Raw genomic sequence first — 17,006 nt, forward strand, 5'->3', positions numbered from 1 at the left:
CACGATACCCCATCATGGCCAGCCAGTCGCACGCACCGAGCCCGCCTCCGCACTCGCATTCCAAGCACCTCCTCTCTCCTAGCTCACCGTCGCGCGACTCTCTGGCCCTGATACACAGCTAGCTCCCCATTGAGGCTCTAGCCCCAGGACTGCATTTCACGGCGTCACGGATTTCAAAAAAGTATTGGTCCTCTTTGGGTATTGTCTCTTAATTGGACTGTGGGCACCGCAAGTCCGGCGTTTTGGATACAGGCTGGTGTTGCGAGACACTTTCTTACTCGTGCCACTCGTCAGCTTTCTTACTACATGGATACCACGCTCTCCTAATCTTGTCGCGCCATGCGCCGACGGCGAACCGCACCGGTTCTCTCTTCCTATCTTGTCATTGTTATCACTATATTTCTGTCTGCAGTCTCTGGCGCTCCGCGACGTTGACACGAGGGGAAACGGCCAGTATACGAGCAAGTCAATCAAACCCTGGGCACCCGAGATGGGCACCTCGTCCTCTCTCGGATTGCCATAATTCATCTGTTGAGCCCATTCTTCTATTGCGCCGCCTCCGCGGATCTCGAGACCGTCGCGGCCCAATCAATCTGCGCTGATCTGCGGTACAGTATCACGCATGAGGAACATATGCAATGCCGTTTTTCGCCAATCGCCCTGGCTTACGGCCTCTGCGATGCCATCAATCACATTTCATGTAGCTCTCGAACCACGTCGGCGAGTTGCGCCAATCACGCGAGCCGCCTATTTGAGCTGTATATTGGGTCTGACTCCCTTGTATACCAGCCCTGCACTAATACCCAGGTAAACGAGACGACATGGTCAAGGCACCGTCTATTCTAAGCCCGTGATAGGATGCCATCAATCAAGCTCCAGTCTTGTCATGCAGCACATGCTAGCATGTGCACCGGGCACAAGTCTCAACCTGGGAACAGGAGTGGCGTCGTCGTATGATGCTCAAAATATGGCTGTCTTATCACACCTCCGATCATGCTGAGGGACGGGCCGTAGCATGTTCAACGCCGTAAGCTTAGAGGCGTCTCTCCTAGCCATGCTGCCACATGTATCTCAGCCTCCATGGCCGCCTGAAAACGCTCGCGGTAAACCCAATCCAAGTGAGCGCAGTGCTTTCATGCGACCAACGACAAAGCCGCGGCCTGTGCAGACATGTATCCTGATCGCCAAATAACCGAGACTCTTGTATATTGGCACCTGATATGCGTCAAGCTCCGCACTGGTCATCTGCAGCCAACCGGGTAACGCGTCTTCTAGAAGGCATTCAGCCTGACCACCTTGACGGTTCAACCGAAGACTGAGCCACGTAGACGCAGCAATAGCGTCCTTTGTCATGCGTGTGATTGTGCACCGGCCCCATCAGGCTTTGCTCGCCACGCTGTTGAAGCTAGTATGGGTGATTGTATGCACACTCGAGAGCGCCGTGGCCCTTCTGAATTGGCATGTTCAGTCTAATTTAATCCCCTGTGGTGGGTGTTTTGCATGTACCAGTGCCGACCCTTGTGACGACCACTCTATCCCTTGCTCTTGATTCCGCGAGACATCACATGGTCGATCTGCAGCAAGGCGCTTGTACTAGTACGTGCAGCGACGCAAAGCGGCTCCTTTCGCTTCATCAATTAGACGACCTTCTCTCGAGTGCAGTCGCATCCTGTGCCAACTTGAGACATCACCGGCAGCGGGTCTCGCTATGAAGTGTTGAGTCTAGTCGGCTCGGGGTCGGAGGAGTGACAGGGTGGTGATGCAGACGCGAATAGCTCATCACATCCGCACGTTTCGTGAAGAAATGAGATGCGCAAGCGATGACTTCGTCAGGATGATGAGTGGTTCGACGGCTCGGCGTCGTTTGTGCGCTCGGCCCGGTAGTCGCTTCCTCATTCGGCCTCGGCAGCCGCGAGTTTCAATGTTCTGTCGTCAACCCCAACCTCCACTCCGCAGCCATGTCGATTGATATCAACTGGGACACCATCACAGGCGGTGCAGAAGGCTCCGCGCGTGCTGAGACAATACGCGCCTTCATTCACGACCGGTTCCAGCAGGTCACACTGCCACGCTTCATTCGCTCAGTTCACGTGCACTCATTCGACTTCGGCAGCGTACCCCCGGAGATTGAGATTAAAGACATATGCGACCCACTACCTGACTTTTACGAGGATGATGAGGACTACCCAGACGAACAAGGGGATGGGCCAGAGGAAGGCGACACGCAGCATGACGCCAAGTCACGCGACTCCAGCAACCCACCCAGTCGTTCACGAAGGGATAGCCATTCTAGGGAACGAGGCCGAGAGGTAGACTTGGAGGAACACACTCCCATTCAGACCAGATTACGCCCTTTTCAACCTCTTCCTCGGCCATCCACGAAACGCGCGTCATTGGCTCCCAACGAACTAGGCAGCCCATTCTTCCATGGAGCACTCACGCCAGGCATCCCTGGTGGCACCTCCAATATGAACTACTTCCATCTACCTTTGAGTGCAGGTCTCTCTGGCGCTACCACGCCTCTTGCTGCTGTAGCTGGTGCGCAATTGCATAATTGGCTCGAGAACCCTCACGGTCGGCCGACTACGCCAACAAATATGCGTCTGCGGAACGCAGCGTCCATGAACTCGCTAACCCTCACACCGCAATCTCATCCAGATCCAAGTTCAAGGCCTTCCTCAAGGCACCAACAGGATGAGGGGAAGAGGCCGTCCTTTGCCGGATCAGACGACGGTAATTCTCAGCATAGCTATGCGCGGACACCGTCTGCGTCTCCTCACCGCATGCGTGAGAAGAGTCCCGATGACATACAGGTTGTGACACATGTGCAATACTCCGGCGACATCAAAATGTCACTGACAGCGGAGATCCTGTTGGATTACCCGATGCCAAGCTTTGTCGGCATTCCTCTTAAGCTAAACATCACCGGACTCACCTTTGACGGTGTTGCGATATTGGCATACATCAAAAAGCGGGCCCATTTCTGCTTCTTGTCACCAGATGACGCAGATGCTCTAGTCGGCGGCGAGACCGGCTTCAACGGTCTTCAAACAGACGCACAAGGCCAAAACCCGCGGCCTGTGCAACGACCCAAGATCGGAGGTCTGCTGGAAAACATCAAAGTCGAAAGCGAGATAGGTGGCCAGGGCAGTGGAAAACAGGTCCTCAAGAATGTCGGGAAGGTGGAGTCTTTCGTGCTGGAGCAGGTCAGGCGCATCTTCGAAGATGAGTTTGTCTATCCAAGCTTCTGGACGTTCCTGGTTTAGAGCTCTGGAAGTCGCTCCGCGTGAAGAGCGATTGTATGTATAATTGCATGCGCTACATACACTACATGCACAGCCAGTCAGCCTCAGCAACGAAATGGCGATGTGACATTCCGCATCGGCGTTTTTCACCGCCAAAGGTGGATGGGATTCATTCTAGCACGGCATTTCACCTGTCCATTATGGACCTTAACACACGGCATGCATGCATACATCCTCGGGGTCACACAACAGCGATTTTCCCCACCAGAGTGACGAAACTAGTGTCTCACGGCAGCATAGAGCCTTGTAGCAAGCCTTTCCTTTGTGTTCACTACAAGGGTTATACGGCAGACGCTCCGAGAACGTGGGTTACTTGCTGTCACCATGGGCACCTGCAGAAGCGATGAGGGACAGCATTTTGACAGCTATGTTACTGACAGCGGGTGTGACGGAATCAGACCACATTGGTACCTCCAGAACAGGGACCAGAACAAATGAAGCACTCTTTTGAGCTGTTAGTGCTAGTGTAACCTGCCTGTCAAGATCACTACCCGTCGGCGTCGGCATCGGGCCCATACAGACAAGCCTCGCACCGCGGTTGTGTCCCGTCAACTAGCGCATTGCCCATCAACCTTGTTATCACGTGTGTTGATCATCGATGTCGCATCCTGTCCCTCGTTTCCCGCCATTCCCGCCTTCATTGCAATCACCCTGGCCGCATGCGCCCTTTGCTAGCATACAGGTATGCATGTCGCCAATGATACCCAGATACGATTTTGTGCATTCGACCTCACCGGTCGTTGAACCGCCTTTGTACCGACTGACCAGTGATATAGAAGCACGACAGACCAGACCCAACAGATTCTGTACAGAGTCTGCGATTCCCCCAGACGATCACATTGACGCAGCACCTTACTGCTAGAGTACTGCAACGGCCAATCCCAGTATGCCAACAATTCGCAATCTGGTAGCGCAATCTCACCACGTAAACTGAGATGAAATTCATGCCTCTCAACATCAAACACGAGCGCCTTCTAATGTTCTCAATCACATGCGACCTATTCTTGGACAATCATAAGATAGAGTTTCGATAACCCTTGGAATGGATGACAACCATGTCGCATGCTTTGCGCAATATTACCGTACCTTGTGCCGTTATTGTCACATATAGGCTCTTGGGGTCATAGTACCGGCTGTGAACCGGCAAGGATTGCGGCGCTATGGCGTGTCTTGCATGGCGGAAGTCGTGACCTCCGTCTAGGACTGCTTTAGCCAAGCAAGCAACGGGATGTTCCTGCAAGGTTGAATGGTTTTGTTCGACGATGATTGCTCGAATACGGCTGAACTACGATGATAAGACTACAGAGGTCGTACAAGAACATCCCGAAGCGGAATGCCCATGCAATAACAAAAATCACCTATATGTCCGCGTCTATGCATTCCTGAATGGACTTTGGAGCCCCGAGAGTTCACACTCCACAGGACTGGCATATAAATTCCTTTTGGAGGACGGCATTGAGGTCAATCTGTATACCGATACCACCATTGCTGATCGATCTACAGCCTGTTGCATTTGCTACTGTATGAAATTGTCGCAAGCTAACTATAGTGTCCATCACTAATCTGGTTGACATTCCGATCAGGCCTCCAGACTTTTGAAACTTGGATGATGTGCATGCACCGTGCCTGCTGGTCAAGCCTGCCGACAAGGCCGCGCTCAAGCGAGGCTGGCTGACTGAGCGCGAATGGGCCAATGACGCACACCATTCCCCACATCGCGACCCCGCGCGTCATGATCCAAAATGACGCAGGACGCGCCTGTGCGCCCTGACGCTACTCGATCCACTCATGAGGCTGCGAAACTTCGCGCGCCATGCTCGCGTCACCCGAAATGCGCGGCTGTCTTTGTTCAGCGACCGCAAACCCTACCAGTATGAGCGTCTGCCGTCGCCTACTTGTATACGCCTATTGGAGCTCCTACCAGTGACAAGCAACGGTATCATTCGCTGCTCGTTGAAGGTTACTGAGCTCGAAAATGCGCCTTCCTTCAAAGCTCTGTCATACACATGGGGTAGTCCGCAGGCCACTTCGATGTCAGGAACATCGAGACGCTATGAAGTAGGACTGAAACCTGCATCGGACGACGAAGTAGACTCGACCCGCCAGCACACCATCATATGCGATGGCTGTCTTCTCAAGGTCACCAGTAACCTTCGAGATGCACTGCAAATGCTCAGCAACGCTATCAACATGCCACACATGCCCAAAACCCCGACCTACTATTGGATAGACCTTTTGTGCATGAACCAAACAGATATTGAGGAGAGGAATGCTCAGGTTGCCCGTATGGGTGACGTTTTTAAGAAGGCCGATGGTGTTGTTGTCTGGCTAGGCAAAGAGGATCAGTACACGCTGGATGCTGTCACTACCATGCGGAAGATAGCGGCTATTCCCGAGAAACACTGGCCGCTAATACCTTACACATCCTTCTACAATCCCGAAGAGAGTCAGCTAGTATCCCCTACTGGTCTCACCTTCTACAACTGGCTAGGCTTCATTGTCCTCATCAACCGCCCATGGTTCAAGAGGGCTTGGGTGAGTTTGTAACGAATAGCTACATGCACAGCCGACGACTGATATCATCAGGTCGTTCAAGAGATCGCACTTGGTAAATCGGCTCTGGTAGTCTGTGGCAACAAGGTCTTTCCTTGGGAAATTCTATCCAAAACGCTGTCTTTTGTCAAGTTCACGAGGTGGTATCATCATCTCCATGCAGACAAACTAAAGCATGTAAAAGAGCTGCGGAAACATCCTGGCATCTACAAGCAAATCCTCAAGTCGAAGCTAGCCGTCGGCATCAGCCCTCTATATCTCAATGATACCCGGCTATTCGCATCGTCACTGATCAGAGACGACGGTCAAGCGACCAAACAACCGTCTTTCCGGAACCTTCTCGACAAGCACCGCTTTTCAGAATCTTCAGATCCCAGGGACAAGGTATACGCCTTTCTCGGCCTAGCCAACCGGGGTATGTCTCCATTTCGTACGCAGCCCAACGCGCTTACGCCGGATTACAATCTCAGTGTACAGGAGGTCTTCACCCAAACCACAGCAGTACTCATGTCGTCCTACAAGAACCTGTCATGGTTGTCGCACGTGGAAGACGCTTCACAAAGACGGATATCAGGGTTACCATCCTGGGTACCCGACTTGAGCGTGCCGCTTCAACCTTACCCGCTTCGCTATCGTGGTCCGGCATACTGGCATGCTGCTGGCAACCGCGCCTGGCGTCCGGATGTAGAAAGCATGAAAAAAGGACTTCTCCCGGTCCAAGGACATCGATTAGATCAGATTGACCAGACCTCTCTGCTTACTGATGAATCGGAAGACCCTCCGACGGTATGGGCAAGCATCGTGAATCTAGCTCTCGCACTTGACTCATCATACCCCGACCCAGGCGGCACTGGCAAGACACCATCGCGTATCGAAGTACTCTGGCGAACGCTAACCACCGATATCTACAACCACACATACCCCGCCCCAGTACAAACAGGCGAACTTTTCATTGATTACATCCTCAACCTCCAGATCCGGCATCGCTTGACTCCATGGTCCAGCGCCGACGATTTCCAGCCCCACCATTCGCCATTGACAGAGTCCGTCTATCCAGATTGGCGCAAACTCCTTGAGCTCGAACCACCGGACTCGCCGTACAGCTTCGACTCATATTCTAAGCGCTTAGTTGCCGTGGTGGAGAGTATGTTCAATGGTACATATTCGCCAATCGGGCTTGCGCAATTACAGCACGAGCTTGATCAAAGCGCAGGCCGGCAGCGAAGACTGTTCAAAACACGCGTAGGGTTTATGGGCACTGGAGCGAGGTCGCTGCGTGTAGGCGATGAGGTCTGGGTGCTGTATCGTGGTGGTCTTCCCTTTGTGCTGCGGCCTTTGCCTAATGGCCGTTATCGTCTTGTCGGGGAGTCATTTGTGTACGGGGTGATGCATGGGGAAGCTCTGATGATGGATCTTCGGCGACGGAATATCGTTCTTGAGTAGGATACTTGAGTCTGTCACAATGGAGACCAAAACGTTCAAGTACTCGACATGTTCACGTGCTATTCTCCGCCATGACAACAGCGCTTCTTTCTTTCTATTCCCGCTTTACTTCGCGTCATATATCCCATCGAATGCTACAACGACTACCGCTCCTCAGGAATAGTTCACTATACACACACAAAGTACTTCTCCTGCAACGCATCATGCAACCTTCCAAAAACACCTCCATGCCACGTCCTAAAATCATCCCATTCTTCAGCAGGCATACAAGAAGCCATCATATTCACCCATCCACCCACAATCAAATCCGCATAGTTCGCTTTTTCACCCTCCAAGAACGGCCCCTCTCCATGAACCATGAAAAGATCTGCCAGTCCCTTCAGCGCCGCCTTGAACGCCACCCTGAGCTGCTCCCTAGCCTCGCCCTGAATGCAGATACTGTCCCAAGAATCCAAGTGCGCACGTTTGCTCATCTGTGCCTTCACAGCATCTGCCGTCTCAGGATTAAAAGGCATATACTGAGCCACAAGCATCACATGAGCAGAAAACGTGGCGTCGACGTGGGTGTTGAACTTTGCATACGCCTTGTGTTTGGCCCCTTCGTTCAATGTGAGGGGAGCGTAGAACATCGTGTCTTTATTCGGACTCTCGTAGTCAAGTCCGATATGCGTGGAGTCTTTTGGAAACAGGCATCCGCCAGAGTCCGGAAACGTGTCGTCGAGGTAATTGGCGATGTCGAAACTATCTCCGATGACCTTGCCCACGGAAGGGTCTTGTAGCATGGGTAGGGTGTGGAAGTCGGACCCGTCGTCTAGCTTACGTGTGGCGGGACAGTTGAGGCCTTTGCGGACGGTGGGGATGTCGAGGATGTCAATCCAGGTTGTTTTGAAAGGTACGTTCTTGAAACTTAGGGCGAGGCGGGCTTTGGAGGGGTTGGGTGCAAAGGAGCGGGGCTGGATTGGGGAGGAGATGTCGTAGAAGATGAGGGGTTTGAGGTCTGTCATTGTGGCAGTTGTTGTTGGGATACGAGTACAGCTGCCTTTTCATGAGGGTAAGTGAGGGTGGAGATGTTGAGTCAGGGAGCTGTGATGTGGAAGAGATGCAGGTAGGCCATGCACGTAAGACTAATGGAGCTTGGCGGGTTGCGGGGCGACACGAGAAATAAGAATAGCAACGACATGTGTTCGTACGTGTTGCAAGAGTATACGATGGGTTTCGACAGGTCTCACGATGTTAGCTGGTGTCGACTGAGCTGGTGTTCCTGCCGGTATCTCAGACAGGGTAAGAGCGCACGGACCCGAAAGCAGCTGTTAGGAGCAAGATGGATATGGTTTCTGTGGAGCCGACTCTACCCCACGAGCTTAGACGCGTCTGCAGTCCATGAAGTTGATTTTACGACGGGGCGCTCATATTCGTTTGTTCGGCGTGTAGTGGCCGGTGTCAGCAGCATCGGGCAGGTTCACGCGTGTAGCGATGACTAACACAGCCATTGGCTGGCTCGGCACCAGCTCTTGTCATCGTCATAGGCCAGCCGAGTGCTCACACGCGCGATGGGTGTCGCATTCCATATCAAAGCAATGCGTGCACCGAATATATATATGCCACGGCCTTTCGACTAGCAGCAGACGAGAGAACCAAATGCACCATGACAGCCATACTGCGTGCAAGCGCCTTCGACTTGCTAGACGTCGAGCACGATGACGAGCTTCCCGGCTACGACGAGGCTATGCCAGCTCCTGCCTACGGCGCACACGACGGGCCTCTCGCTACCTACTGTCTGCGCCAGTATGATCGCAAGATACAAATGCTCGCTGCCTACGATGCGCCCGTCGCTCCCTCGTACCGGATCACAACCAACAGCTTCCGCGTCTTCTCCAAGAAGCCGGAGATGGAGGTGCTCCACACTTCGCAGGACATGCGACAGCGCATCATAGCTGCACTGTCCTATGACAACGACGGAGGCTTCCCCTGGCGGCCCCGCGCGCATTTCGATTACACCGTGGAGGATGGCTCGTGTACGCGGTACAAGATGGAATCGCCGAACTTCGAGGACTGGAGTTGCACCATCGACGACAAGACGTACGTCTGGGCACTCGACATGCGACCAATTGCATTGGTCCTGAGCGACAAGGACTCTGGCAAAGTCATTGCGCGCTTTACGTTCTCAGACAAGGGCGTGCTCGCCCTGAGAGGTGCAGAGGTTGGCGACTTGGCCATCTTCCGCGACGGACTGACGCTGGCGCCAGGCGGTATCGACAAGGTGGTCTGTGGTGTCATGATTGTCGTTACCTTCTTCAAAAGAATGGGTAGGAACTACACGAACCCGAAGACGGATGGATTGGGGCGGGTAGGGTCGGTGGCCAGAGAGATGCCGCTACCGTCGCTGCATCGGGGCTCGACAGCAGGCTACTCGAGTTTGGGCAACTGGGCAGGATAGCATGCATGTAGCTGAAGGTTGGATATTAGGTGGTGCAATGCAGATATTGGCTGACTGAAAGACGCGAAAGGTACCATGTTGCTGTGCTTATGCCACGCGTGGAAGGGCCGAGAAAGCACCTAGAGACGAGATGGGTGTCGATCTGGGGCATGGCCTACCAGAGCGTGGGTGACGGCGTCATGAGGCTAGAAAACGGCGTGACAGCGCTCGCGCACTACTCGAGACAGCGGCGCGGACCGGGTGACGACTGCTAGCAACCTCCTAACAGCCGTTGTAATGTTGATGTTTCGACGTGATGTTTTATTTCTTTGTGCCGGTGGCTGCATGCCAGTCGTGCCTCGGAGGCGACACAGGACGCTTAACCCCTATGCGCGCCCGACCCGGGCGAAGGTTCTGGATCGCACCGACTCGAGCCAATCTGCCGATCCAGTGAGCAGGTGGAGACGGGCCCGTCCAAGACGACAAGGCCATCCCCGCTTGCCAAGTGGCTCGAACGAGTGTTTGCTGGTGGAGAGGCAACGCTGCGAGGGCTTCCAAAACACCACATAGCAGACAGCGTGGTGACACCGAGTGTGGCTGACAGCATTGCGCGTCCAGACTTGACGCCTCTGTACAGCGTAATCTGCTCTGTCCATGCATTGCCTTGGGCCAGCTTGCAAACTGTGGCGAACCAAGCCTCCACCTGGGTCTGGAGCTATCAGCCCATGTTCAACGTTCGAGGCGTCTAGCCCAAAGGGACCAACGCCTAATCTCGCCCCGGGAGGCCCGCCCTCTGCCCTTTTCCACCACCGTGGACGCGACTGTGACCTGCACCGAGCCGCCGCCGCCGAGCTGCTCTTCCAGCTTCACACTCGTCGCCAGCGCCCGCCAGAGCACCCGCTCGTCCTCTCTTTTCGCCAGTCCGCTGCTCGCAATCGTTCGCCCGGGACCTGCGGCCAAAAGCAATATAATCCCTGCACCACCAGAGGCCGACGCACCTGTCGCGCTGCTTCGGGCCTAGCAGCCTTAGTCGTGCTTTCACTCCACCTCGCCTGCGTGCCTGCCCTGTGAGCCGCGCCCCAGATTAATCGAGATCCTGTACTGATCGTCGACGACACGCTTGGAAAACTCCGCCGCCGCCCGCTGCGAGGAATGGGATTCGCACATCTCCCTCTGTCTATCCACAACACCCGCCCTCGCGTCTGTCAGCTCGCCGGTACCGCTTGGACAGCTGAGTGAGATCCGCCCCGGCTGCGCATTCTCCCACTATTCCCGGGCTGCGTTGCTCCCCTCATAAGCACGTCAGTAGAATAGCCTGCGACTCTTCGCAGAGCCATGGTCAAGATGCGGATTCCCATCCGCGAACAGTTGGGATGTCTGGTTCTGCTGGCGTCCATGATCGGCCTGGCCGTCATAGCCGTCGCAACATGGGTACATATCGACGCTGCATACTCGTCCATGCTGGTACTGACTTTGCCAGCTCACCAACCACAACTTCGTGCTCAACATACGCTCGACTCGCCTGACGCTGACAGCCTCGCTCAAAGCCGCCCAACTCTCCTCGAATCTGAACTTGATGCAAATCCTGTCCCAGCAGGCTGCGAACCGCCTCTCCCCGCAGGCCGCCCTCGGCCGATACTACGACGGCAACACCTCAGAGACGAACTGGGCCCGAGTCGAAGAGGACTACGATGCCATCTTCTCTGGTGATATGAGAACCCGTGTGGCTGTCCAGGCCCAGATATACCCCTTCAATTCCTCCGAGCGCTCCGTCTTCAGCCGGACCGCACAAAGCATGACGGACGTTGTGCTGCCCATACTCAAACCCGACGGCACGAATGCGACGCTAGGCGACAAAGAGTACGGCTTCATTGACGACCTCTATCCCAAGTTCTCTGTCGAGACGATCCTATACAACGACACCTTCAACACCTACAAGGCACACTACCAAGGCAGGACCATTGACAACACGAGCTACCTCTTCTCCGGGCCCTACCGCGTCAACGAAACACTCAGCTTGGTCTCGGTCACCATACCCATCATCAACAACACGTCCAACATCGACACCCTAGGATGGCTGACGGCTGTGCTGGATGCGTCGCTTATTACCAATGTTGTCAACGCCATGGAGGGTCTAGACAACAGTGGCCTTACCCTGCTGTTCGGCCCCAACAACGCCACGAACACCTTTCCTCCGGCATATCTGTACGACGCCGATACTCCCAACGCTCCCGAGAACGTACAGGTTCGCTACCTCGCCCCACCAACACAGCGAGCAAAGGTGCAACGGCACGGCCAATACGACACTTCTCTTGATCCGCCTCCATTCGACTGGGCAAGATATCCCGCCATTCGCAAGGGTTTCACCAAGTCTACCGGCGCCACCAACAATGCTGGTAGCATCATCTCCACCAGAAACGAGGATGGCGACGATGTTGCCGTTGGATACGCTGTTGTAAACAGTCCCATGGTCGACTGGATGATCGTGGTAGAGCAAACCCACGATGAGGTCTGGGGCCCCATCTACCACCTCCGGAACGTCATCCTTGCCTGTGTGTTTGGCACAATGGGTGCAATGCTACTTCTGGCTTTTCCCGTAGCACACTTCTCTAGTCAGCCCATCCGAAGATTACGCGACGCTACCAAAAAGACTGTAGCGCCTCACATGTTTGAGGACGACGACTTCAGCTCGCAAAACGATGGCGCCAACGACAGTTCGGAAGACGCGGCCCTGGCACGCAAAGAGGGTTTCTTTGGTCAAATTATACACTACCGGCGAAACGCGAAACTCAACCGAGCAGAAAAGAAGGAAGCCGAGAGGCGGAGACAGTTCCGAATTCCAGGCAAAGTCAAGGACCGCAAACACTTCATCCACGATGAACTCACGGATCTGACAACGACATTCAACGAGATGACGGATGAGTTGATGATGCAGTATGAGAAGCTGGAAGAGCGGGTGGCACAAAGAACAGCTGAGCTCGAACAGAGCAAGAAGGCGGCCGAGGCGGCCAACGAGAGCAAGACGTTATTCATTGCGAATATCTCGCACGAGTTGAAGACGCCACTCAACGGTATTTTGGGCATGTGCGCCGTGTGCATGTCGGAAGACGACCCGAACAAGCTGAGACGGTCACTGGGCATCATCTACAAGAGTGGAGACTTGCTACTCAATCTGTTGACAGATCTCTTAACTTTCAGCAAGAACCAGGTCGGTCAGCAGCTCAGTCTTGACGAGAAAGAGTTTCGGCTACGAGATATCAGCTCACAAGTCTTGGCCATTTTCGAAAAGCAAGCAAGAGAGGGCGGCATCAAGCTCGCTGTCGAATTCGAGGGACCATACGAAAACAATCTGGACGATAGCGGGCGGCCGAACGAGCTTCGCGATCTCGGGCCTTTCGGGCTTGGTCGACTCAAGGACATGGTTTTGTACGGCGATCAACATCGGATACTTCAGGTGGTCATCAACCTGGTATCGAACAGTCTCAAGTTTACGCCACAGGGTGGTTCGGTCACGCTCACTATCCGTTGTCCTGGAGAGGCACACATGTCAGACAGTCGCAAGGCGTCTCTGCAATCACGGCAGAGCTCAACGCGCAACTCGAAAACCCGCGTAAGAGCCTCCGCGTCAGAGGTAGGATCCGTCTCAATTGCGACACCGAGCGACAACTTCGGAACCGCCAACGTTATCAACGTCATGGGCAAGGGAGATGCGTTCTCCCGATATATGGCTCAGGAGCGAGCCCCAACACCGCCACCGGGACGGTGGTTGTCTTTCGAGTTCGAGGTCGAGGATACTGGCCCAGGTATTCCTGACCATCTACATGCCAAGATTTTCGAGCCTTTCGTTCAAGGCGACTTGGGTCTAAGCAAGAAGTTTGGTGGCACCGGTCTTGGCCTGAGTATCGTCTCGCAGCTGGCTGGTTTGATGAAGGGCACGATCGGTCTCAAGAGTGAGGTCGGACACGGAAGCGTGTTCACTATGGTAATACCGTTAAAGCACCTTACAAGTCGGGCCGACAGTACAGCCAGCTCCAGAAACGTGAACCTGGAAACCGGGACACCGCGCCGCAGCTTATCGATCGACGAGCCGCCGCGAGGTCGCTCACATGATGACGCGCTTTCGGCCCGCTCGATACAGTCCGCTACAAGTGGCCCGATCGTCGCTGGGAACACCGCTGCTACTGCTCCGTCCGGGCCAGTTGCATTCGACACCGATACCCAGCCTCGTCTTGTCGGCCTTAGTCAGCCTTTCTTTGCTTCCAATGCGCCATTGGAATCACCAAACTCGCAGGTCGCAGCCATGAAGCGCGTTGAAGCCGAAGCGACGAAACGTGGAGACAAAGTCAAGGTGCTCGTCGCCGAAGATAACAAGACAAATCAAGAGGTTGTACTGCGCATGTTGAAGCTCGAAGACGTGTACGATGTCACTGTCGCAAAGGACGGCCAGGAAGCGCTCGACTTGGTTATGGAAAGTATGGAACGTAAAGCTCCATACAACCTCATCTTCATGGATGTCCAAATGCCCAACCTGGACGGTCTACAATCAACGCGACTGATCCGGCAGTCTGGTTTCTCGGCCCCCATCGTCGCTCTGACAGCTTACGCGGAGGAGAGTAACGTGAAGGTATGTAATCAGCGTCCTGATCTCGCTACTGTTATGCTAACAAGCCATAGGAATGCCTCGACTCAGGCATGGACTTCTTCCTCTCGAAACCTATCCGCCGCCCCGCCCTCAAACACGTCCTGAAAACATACTGTCCTACTATTCCAGAAGAAGAGTCGGATACAACGCCACCCGGCTCTGCGGTCTTGACGCCGAAGCCAAATGGTGTAGCGGTGAAGCCTGCCCCACCAGCGGCGGGGTCCACGGCGCCATTCACCATCGTCTCGGGAACGAGCGATAACCGGCGTGCCGACGAATCGCCCGCCATCTCACCCATGACCTCGCCCGCAGCGTAGCGCTAGTGATGCATCATGTTGCTGCGCTCTCATCTGATCTTTCTCGCTGGACTCACCATCTCTATCCAGCGACACCTCTGTCTACGAAGTTCCTTGTAATGTCCAAAGCACGATACCACTTAATCGCTACTTTTCTAATCTCCGTGTGGGATTTTTTCTAGTTTTCCATTTTTCTTTTGCGGCAAATGTACATAGCAAGCATGGCGCTGGTCGGGTACGGGTCGATTTCCTTTTTTTCCTTCTTCTGGTCACAAAACATCTGGGTGTGCGTTTTGGCGTTTACTCTTCGGCCTGCAATCGCCAGAGCCTTCTTATTGCTGGGCTTGTTTCTTTGAGGGGAAATTCTGATTTGTGGTCATCCTTGAGGGTGTTTTCTTGGTGTTGGGATGCGGAGCAATGAGATGGCCCGCGGGGTCCTTTTACTAGGCAACAAAACATTTGGTGGGGATCTGGGATGAATCAATTGAACTTATCTTGCAACGCCATTTTGGCTGTTGCGCAACACTTATACTGTCTGAACTGGTTGTCTACAAGAGGGTTGTTTTTGCCATACTCTGCGATAGATGTGAAGAAAAGGGTGATGGGTTAAGTTTGTCTTATTATACATCGAAGGGCTACAGCAGTATGAGATAGACCCTAAGTGTCTTGCAACACCGAATGTTCCGTCCGTTGGCCAAGTATACCCCTTCGTGCCTCCCTAGTTTGGACTCAAACAGTAGTATCCAGGAATAAGCTCGGACGTTCCAGACGCTGACCAACAGCTTATGCGTGTCCAAAGCTGTCACATGGGAAAAAGAAGACCGATCATGTCGGGAGGAGCTTCTAAGCCAGCCATAGCCCTCACAAACGCATCGTCTTCCAACCTGTCTTGTTCTGAATCACCCACGAGGTCTTTGTCCAAAATACTGATATCAGTTTCAGTGTGATCATGAATAAGCGCCATCATGGAGTCGTTGAGTGATGCAGGTTGACGGCGCTTGAGGCGAAGGGCTTTTCGCACCCTCTTTATCCACTTTTCCTGCCAGTCTTTCGGCGCAAGTGCGTAGTAATCTGAGACGTTGTACTCTTTGCGGTAGTTCATCTCAAAAGCAAGCACAGTGACTTTGGCGCCTTCCTTCATCAACGCGTGAACCACTTTACGGGAGCGCTCCAGAGCCGGCATGCAGTAGATCTCAGCACCGTTCCATTGGAGCTTGATCGTCAGGTGGAAACCCTTCTTGACACGCACGTCCAAGAGCGTTTCGAAATGGTGCTGGAAGGTGTCTTGGCCGTCCTTGCTCTGAATAAAGTATTCCAATCGGTCCTCGCCTTTGATGAAAGAGTCCTCTTCCAAGGAGAGCTCTAGACGGCGGATGTGGTCGAGAGGTTTGACGCCGAGGTGGAAGTGATCTTCAGACAGAAAGTCGGTCAGTTCATGGAGGCGATGAGCATCCAACTGACGGCCGGAATTGTTGCGATAGTACGCTTTGGCGACTTCCCTTGCGATGTCCATTCCGACATACTGGTGCTGGACCCAGAGTGGAAGCTCCCACCAATGGAAACAGCGGCAGCTGTCTCGCCCGCAGGTCGCGGACCAAGGCGCCAAATTGAACTTGTCCCGCACTCGAGGGCCATTCGACGCGACGGACCGTGGGACACTTGTAGTGTTCGAAGTCTTCTCGCACAAGGTCACGTCATGGAAGACCAGCCTGAGCATGGGCTCATCCCAGACGTAGTCATAGACCATCTCGCGGAGCTCTGGTGGTAGAGTGGTGTGGAACTTGTCGACGAAGTTGAGGCACAGCTTCTCAGCGACGATGCGGGTGAGGTGACGACACTCTTTGCCCACATTTCTTCGCCTGAGTTCAAGCTCTGCAACCTTACTCTTTAACTTGTCGAGTCTGCGTGGGAGTTTAGATATGAAACCTTGCGCGATCGCTCAGAGACAAGACTTACTCGGTCTGGACGGATATCTCTTCTGCGAGAAGCCTGTATGGTGTGAGTAATCGTTTGTAGCTGTCGCTGTGATCACTGACCTTGACAGCTCTGCCTCGGTAGCCTCGAGCGTAGGCCCATTGTCGCGGAAAGGGGTCGCGCTGGCCATACTAAGAGATCAGGTATAGATGCTGAGCTGAGAATGTTTCTTGTGAAAGTATCGGGAGTCGTAGGCGTGGGATAGCGGATATCAGGGTCCGCGCTAACGACACGCTAACGCGATACCGGTGGTGTCACGAGAAAGGGACCGAGCTTTGAGACACCGGGCAGTTACGATGTTCGTGTTACCGTTTAAAAGAAAGGGTATGAGTAGAATGTTGATTAAGACGTGGACAGTGGTTCCGGCCTTGGTCTCG

General features: G+C 54.0%; 6 protein-coding genes across 6 annotated transcripts; 4 read left to right on the forward strand and 2 right to left on the reverse strand.

Annotated features, from left to right (window-relative positions):
- Positions 1-1,958: 1,958 nt before the first annotated feature.
- MDM12 (Mitochondrial distribution and morphology protein 12) lies at positions 1,959-3,266 on the forward strand (the record flags this gene model as incomplete). The annotated part of the gene is made up of 1 exon (XM_049346432.1): positions 1,959-3,266. The coding sequence occupies one exon, from the start codon at positions 1,959-1,961 to the stop codon at positions 3,264-3,266; it is 1,308 nt and encodes a 435-aa protein (XP_049196322.1).
- A 1,827-nt stretch (positions 3,267-5,093) lies between these two features.
- On the forward strand, positions 5,094-7,060 carry J4E93_008534 (uncharacterized protein; the record flags this gene model as incomplete). Its single annotated transcript, XM_049346433.1, has 3 exons — positions 5,094-5,840; positions 5,892-7,002; positions 7,050-7,060. The coding sequence occupies 3 exons, from the start codon at positions 5,094-5,096 to the stop codon at positions 7,058-7,060; spliced, it is 1,869 nt and encodes a 622-aa protein (XP_049196323.1).
- Positions 7,061-7,468: 408 nt separating this feature from the next.
- On the reverse strand, positions 7,469-8,305 carry J4E93_008535 (uncharacterized protein; the record flags this gene model as incomplete). The annotated part of the gene is made up of 1 exon (XM_049346434.1): positions 7,469-8,305. The coding sequence occupies one exon, from the start codon at positions 8,303-8,305 to the stop codon at positions 7,469-7,471; it is 837 nt and encodes a 278-aa protein (XP_049196324.1).
- A 641-nt stretch (positions 8,306-8,946) lies between these two features.
- J4E93_008536 (uncharacterized protein) lies at positions 8,947-9,738 on the forward strand (the record flags this gene model as incomplete). The annotated part of the gene is made up of 1 exon (XM_049346435.1): positions 8,947-9,738. One exon carries the CDS (start codon positions 8,947-8,949, stop codon positions 9,736-9,738), a length of 792 nt encoding a protein of 263 aa, XP_049196325.1.
- Positions 9,739-11,052: 1,314 nt separating this feature from the next.
- J4E93_008537 (uncharacterized protein) lies at positions 11,053-14,676 on the forward strand (the record flags this gene model as incomplete). The annotated part of the gene is made up of 3 exons (XM_049346436.1): positions 11,053-11,148; positions 11,198-14,341; positions 14,392-14,676. 3 exons carry the CDS (start codon positions 11,053-11,055, stop codon positions 14,674-14,676), a joined length of 3,525 nt encoding a protein of 1,174 aa, XP_049196326.1.
- A 781-nt stretch (positions 14,677-15,457) lies between these two features.
- On the reverse strand, positions 15,458-16,759 carry J4E93_008538 (uncharacterized protein; the record flags this gene model as incomplete). Its single annotated transcript, XM_049346437.1, has 3 exons — positions 15,458-16,556; positions 16,612-16,644; positions 16,692-16,759. The coding sequence occupies 3 exons, from the start codon at positions 16,757-16,759 to the stop codon at positions 15,458-15,460; spliced, it is 1,200 nt and encodes a 399-aa protein (XP_049196327.1).
- Between the last annotated feature and the right edge of the window lie 247 nt (positions 16,760-17,006).

This window comes from Alternaria ventricosa (genome assembly GCF_023758065.1).
Source record: "Alternaria ventricosa strain BMP 2768 chromosome Unknown scaffold_17, whole genome shotgun sequence".
Classification (NCBI taxonomy): Eukaryota; Fungi; Ascomycota; class Dothideomycetes; order Pleosporales; family Pleosporaceae; genus Alternaria; species Alternaria ventricosa.